Source organism: Microcebus murinus, chromosome 5, assembly GCF_040939455.1.
Source record: "Microcebus murinus isolate Inina chromosome 5, M.murinus_Inina_mat1.0, whole genome shotgun sequence".
Lineage (NCBI taxonomy): Eukaryota > Metazoa > Chordata > Mammalia > Primates > Cheirogaleidae > Microcebus > Microcebus murinus.
In genome coordinates, this window is record NC_134108.1 from 101,276,498 (window position 1) to 101,282,530 (window position 6,033).

Here is a 6,033-nt window from a genome sequence, read left to right on the forward strand (position 1 = left end):
TCCTCTATCTACGTCCCCAGCTTCCGGAAGTCAGTTTGAGCCAAACATCCGGGTTTCTCTTTTTTTAATGTTCCGGCTGGTGCCACCTCTCTTTCTTCACCTGGGACGTCTCCCTCCCTGAGGCCCACATCTCATCCACTTCTTTGAGCGCGGAGCTAGCGCAGGTTTCAGCGACGGGAGCCCTCGAGGGACATGGCAACTACGGCTGCGCCGACCGGCGGCACCCGAAACGGGGCTGGTCCGGAATGGGGAGGGTTCGAAGAAAACATCCAGGTAATAGCCCCAAGGCTCCGGTTGCCAGTAACCTCAGGGCCGGCGGCTGTCTTGAAGTGCCGTGGGGATTCTCCTTCAGGGCCTGGAAATCTGCTTAATTTGCAACATTCTTTCACTCCTCTGGGTCATCGTGCACACGAAAGTCAGTGGGATTAGTGCTGACCTGAAAGAGCCAGACTAGTACTTCAGCCTGAGGGTCTTGGTTTCTGGGCCCTCCCAAGGCGTTAGGAACAGCGTGCTCTTACTTTCCGAACAAGTTAGGAGGTTGGTCGGGATCATGCATCGTGAGACTGGGGCTGGGAGAGATTCACTGGCACTTGCTAATGTATGTTGTGCAGATAGTCTTGTTTGGGGCTTGGGAAAGAAAGGAAATGGGCACCTTTGAGGCTTTGATAGGGAGGGTAGAAGAAAGACATGAATGGAAGACAAGTAGGTTTTCAAGGCTAGAAGAGAGAGCCAAAGCTAGCAACTGAGGGTTCTGGGAACAAATGAAGGGTAACGGAGTGGCATGATCTGTAGTGATTCCAAGCCATATCCTCAGCAGTGGAAGAACAAAGCCCCAAACCCTGGGATGAGCAGAGGAGGACTTAACGGATGGAACAGAAAGGTCCTGCACTCTAGGAGCCATTGTCTTCACAGGGTGGGGGCTCAGCTGTGATTGACATGGAGAACATGGATGATACCTCGGGCTCCAGCTTCGAAGATATGGGTGAGTTGCATCAGCGCCTGCGGGAGGAAGAAGTAGACGCTGATGCAGCTGCTGCTGAAGAAGAAGATGGGGAGTTCCTGGGCATGAAGGGCTTTAAGGGACAGCTGAGCCGGCAGGTGGCTGATCAGGTAAGCAAGATTGAATCCCCCAGCAGGTGGAAAAGTATACCTAGTCAAGCCCTATGTCATGGAGTTGATGTTGGTGATGTTCACCCCAGATTGTCCAGTTAGAACCATGTAGAAATCCAACAGAAAATAGGCAACAGGGTCTACTGCCAAGAGTCCTGCAATACCCATCCCCATCTTCCTTACTTTAGATGTGGCAGGCAGGGAAGAGACAAGCTTCCAGGGCCTTCAGCTTGTACGCCAACATCGACATCCTGAGACCCTACTTTGATGTGGAACCTGCCCAGGTGCGAAGCAGGTGAGGATCCTTTTCCTGACGAAGCTTCCCTCCTAACACTAGTCCTTCTTCCAAACTACAGCCAGATTTCAAGCTTCGGGCTCTGTTGGACTCCCCTTCTTCATGACTCTATCACCTCTCATCACTACATTTGTCACTGTATACAATGGCGATAACACATCACCATTTTGTGATAACACATCACAAACACATTTTTCCCTCAAAACTGAGCTCAAATGTCACTTCCTTTGATACATATTCCTTTAACGCCATTCCTAGTTTGTTCTTTCCTGGTGCTCCTACAGAATGCCCCACTTTCCTCTAACAGATAGCACTTCAGCACTGCTATACCTCATTATCTGTCCCCCCAGAGCCTAACAACTCCTCAAAAGCAGATTCTCTTGTTTATTTTTTCATTCCCAGCACCAAAACAGTGTGAACCAGAATATGGAGCCATAGTTGTCGAGTGATTTTTCAAGAACTGGATTTAATTCTGGCTTGGTTTTTTTGTTCATCCCTTAGTCAATGCTTATTAAATACCCAAGACCACTCAGCAAGTGTTTATCAAGCATTTGCTCTGTGCCAGGCCCTATACTATTTGTGTCTAATTAGTAGTGAATGTGAACGGGAGCCTTGCCCTTGGGTCCAGTTACAATACAGTACTCATATGCTACGATGGGGCACATAGGAAGGACACTTGAGCCATAGTAGGTTGGTGGGTGGGACAGGACAGGTTTCCTAAAGGAAGTAAAATCTAGCTAAAATCCAAAATATTATTAGGAGCTAACCACTTAAGAGAGAGGCTAAGTATCTGAATTTTCATACTACTACAAATATCTTTTCCAAGAAAATGCTCAGTGGTGCCTGGAGGAACAGTTAAGCAGGGAAAGGCAGAATTCAAACTCACTAGTTCCCTCAATAACACCTTCTAAACGTTTCCCAAGGTTTCACCATCACAGCCCTGAATTCCAGTACTCTCTGCTGAGGTTTGCCTGTCTTTTAAAGGGGAATAGATCAAATAGGTAAATGGTCAGGCCCTCTCCTAAGGCCCAGCCTAACTCTCTGAGTTCTCCCTCCATATAGGTGTTCAGCTGCTTCAGGCAGCTCAGTTTCAGAGGGTTGTCTTTCCTGAACATAATTTTAGGGGCAAGGAAGGTATTTTCTCAATTCCTTATCTGTCTTTACTACCCTTTCCTCCCCCTGTCATCCAGCATGTCCTCTGGGCCAGGCCCCATTCCCTGGAGTTAGAGAGATGAATAAGATTCAGGCCTTGCCCTCCAGTACCTTGTAGCCTAGTGCTGCCTCTGCTCTCATCTCTTCTCTCCTCTCCCAGGCTCCTGGAGTCCATGATCCCTATCAAGATGGTCAACTTCCCCCAGGTGAATAGGAGGTGGCGTGGCTAGAGCTGGGGGAGGCACCAGGGCGGAGGGTGGGGCCACCAGGCACAGCCTGGGAAGGCATAAACAGAAGAGCCATTGTACCCTCCAGCCTGAATGAGTTGGTATATTGACAGAAAATCGCAGGTGAACTCTACGGACCTCTTATGCTGGTCTTCACCCTGGTTGCCATCCTCCTCCATGGGATGAAGACATCTGACACCATTATTGTAAGCAGGACAGAGCACTTTGGGGGGTGGCTGAACTAGGTTGAAAGCTGCCCAAGGATGTGGTGGAGTGAAGCAGGAGCAGCTCCTGGGGAAAGCCCTGGGTGAAGCTGAGATCACAGGCCTCCCAGGACTAAGTCAGAGCCTTTACCCCACAGCGGGAGGGCACCCTGATGGGCACAGCCATTGGCACCTGCTTCGGCTACTGGCTAGGCGTCTCGTCCTTCATTTACTTCCTCGCCTACCTGTGCAACGCCCAGATCACCATGCTCCAGATGTTGGCACTGCTGGTAAGGAACCAGGCATGGTAGTAGGCAAGAGTGATCTTAAAAAGAGAAGCCAGTCCTTTGTCTTCCTCTGTCCTGGGGCCCCAGAGCCTGGAATGGGAGGAGCAGGCTAATGAACCATCTATCTCTGAGGGTCCTCATGAGGGGCCAGAGGCCAGCTCAAAGCCTGAGTGATTTTCCTCTCCACCATCCTCCTTCCTAGGGCTATGGCCTCTTTGGGCACTGCATTGTCCTGTTCATCACCTATAACATCCACCTCCATGCCCTCTTCTACCTCTTCTGGCTGCTAGTGGGTGGGCTGTCCACCCTGCGCATGGTAAGCTGGGCAAGAGGTTTCCAGGGGTGAGCTGTCCTCCCAGGGAGTTGGGGAAGACAGTCTGGAGCTGTCCACCCCACAAAGGGCCCTAAATGGGACAGAAGGGCCCAACGATGGTTCTTCCCTGGGTGGGATTGTCTTCTCCCCACTCCTCATTTTGGAACCAAGCCCCCTGAGCTGTATTCCTGTGGCTCTAGGTGGCAGTGTTGGTGTCTCGGACTGTGGGCCCCACACAGCGGCTGCTCCTCTGTGGCACCCTGGCTGCTCTGCACATGCTTTTCCTGCTCTACCTGCATTTTGCCTACCACAAGGTGGTAGAGGGTAAGTGGCAGGAAGGCCTGAGTGAGGGTAGAGGGAGAGAACAGTGCCTCGGGCAGAGGGCTGGATGAGATGGCCTATGGGTAGGGCCTAGCCAACTCTTGCTCACCTCCATCTTCCTTCTTCCAGGGATCCTGGACACACTGGAGGGCCCCAACATCCCGCCCATACAGAGAGTCCCCAGAGACATCCCTGCCGTACTCCCTGCTGCTAGGCTTTCCTCCACTATGCTCAATGCCACAGCCAAGGCTGTTGTGGTGACCTTGCAGTCACACTGACCCCATCTGAAATCCTTGGCCAGCCTGCTCTCCCCCAGCTGTGGAGTGGAGGAAGATTAAAGGACAGTACTGATGACATGTATCTCTTTGATGGGGTCTGCAGCTGCCACTCAGCTGTAGCTGCTTAAGAACCTCCTTGATGCCTGTCGGGGCTTCTGAAGGGCACAAGGCCAGGAACTCCTGACCAGGACTGCAAGGCTGTGCAGCCAGTGCAGAAAATGGGTCAGCTCCTCTGAGGCCCCCTTACCACCTACCCCTTCCTTCCTCTTTCTCTCCCACATTGTCTTGCTAAATATAGACTTGTAATTAAAATGTTGATGAAAGTCTGGAACTGCAGCTACCAATACAGTGGTCCTCCCTGTAACCCTCCTTCCTGTACACTTTCCTGTTCTGTCAGCAGTGGTAATGTCACATGTTCCCTTCCTTATCCCCTCCCATAGGCAGGATGAAGATGGGACAGGCCAGACTGCAGAGAGGGCAGTGATGGAATATGGAAGCTGCCCCCTAGGGCAGGGGAACCTGCCCCATGGAGCAGCAGGGAGGCCTCTAGCACAGGAGCCATGAGCCTGTTGGAACAGTGTACTCAGCTTGAGACTGGGCTCAGTTGCACTCCTGGGAAGCCAATGAGCAATGACAATCGGACAAAAACTTCCAGACTTAAACCCCATGTCATTACAAGGACCTTCTGCACCTGGGTGGTGGGGGGGCTAGTTTTCCTATGGGGTTCACATTTGAAGCCAAACTTAACTTTGCCTGGTTGTGCTGTGGCTAGCTCCCTTCATTTTTTCTCTGCCCTTGCTCTTCAAGAGTGCCGTTTTCTCTTAAAAACAACCCTCACCCCCTCTTTAGTTTGCTTCACTTAAGAGTTAATCCAGGTGGTTATTAGAGGGAATAGGGCCTTTGACCTCCCTTCACTACACTTGGTGTATTTTTTTAATCCTCTCATTACCGTAGTAAATCTAGGTCAGCAGCATCTGTCCCTCCAAATAAAGGGACTGACAGGTGCCCTTCATTTGCCCTGTGTCCTACAGGTGGGGCAGGCACCATGCTAGCCAGTGGACAGAGTTCTAACGGCACTGCCTGCGCTGTGCAGTGTGCTCCCGCCGACTTTACACGGTCCTCACCGGCACCCCTTTATAATGGCCACCCCAGCCTCGCTGGCACTGAGACCATCTCAGGGCATCAGCAGTGCCCTGCACACCTGGGGAAGGGGCAGCAGCAGGACCCTGCATCCACCTGGGGCTCACGTGCCCTAGGAATCCCTTTGGGGTTCCCTTGTCCCTAGCCCCTCAGGCTGGCTTGACAGAGCCGTCGCCCTTGGAGCACCCCGGTGAGGTCGCCATCTTAGCTGGGAGGAGGAGGGAGTCCTCGCGGGCCGGAATCCCCATGCACGCTGCACCTCGCGTCACGGGGGCGTGGCACGGATTACAGGCCCTAGGGACTTCCAAACAGGAGGGTGCAGTGCCTGGGAGGCCGGCGAAGGCGCCCAGGGTCTGGACCTTAGGAATGGGGAACGACGGGCGAATGGGCAAGAGAACAGGTAACAGTGTCAAACGCCATCTCCACGTGACGTGCTTCCACTCCCCCTCACTATCACCCCTCCCCGCCCCCCGCCCGTCCTAGGCCTCAGCCCAGCTACCTTCTTTCTGTCTGCTGGGTGGCCCCACACCGCGGGGCTGAATGTCCACTGCTCCGAGCTCCTTGCCCGGAGCCACCGTGCGCGCGAACCTCGTGGGCCAGCGTGGCCTAGGCCGGGCAGGGGGCGGGGCGCGCGGCGGTGACGCGGCCGTTGCCATGGGAACCGACCGCCGGCACGGGCGCAGGAGCCCGAGCCCGTGCAGCAGCCC

The 6,033-nt window shown here is 53.4% G+C and overlaps 1 protein-coding gene across 1 annotated transcript; it reads left to right on the forward strand.

The window, feature by feature from the left end:
* The first annotated feature begins 45 nt into the window (after positions 1–45).
* YIPF3 (Yip1 domain family member 3) lies at positions 46–4,517 on the forward strand. Its single transcript, XM_012773106.2, has 9 exons — positions 46–273; positions 913–1,110; positions 1,299–1,405; positions 2,718–2,763; positions 2,898–2,990; positions 3,146–3,277; positions 3,477–3,590; positions 3,788–3,911; positions 4,038–4,517. Exons 1-9 carry the CDS (start codon positions 193–195, stop codon positions 4,184–4,186), a joined length of 1,044 nt encoding a protein of 347 aa, XP_012628560.1. The 5' UTR covers positions 46–192; the 3' UTR covers positions 4,187–4,517.
* The last annotated feature ends 1,516 nt before the right edge of the window (positions 4,518–6,033 follow it).

Excerpts from the sequence above, each read along its gene's own strand:
- YIPF3 (XM_012773106.2), top strand. The coding sequence starts at position 193 with ATGGCAACTACGGCTGCGCCGACCGGCGGCACCCGAAACGGGGCTGGT. Across the intron at positions 1,111-1,298 it reads GCCGGCAGGTGGCTGATCAG|ATGTGGCAGGCAGGGAAGAG; the intron begins GTAAGCAAGATT and ends TCCTTACTTTAG. Across the intron at positions 2,991-3,145 it reads AGACATCTGACACCATTATT|CGGGAGGGCACCCTGATGGG; the intron begins GTAAGCAGGACA and ends TTTACCCCACAG.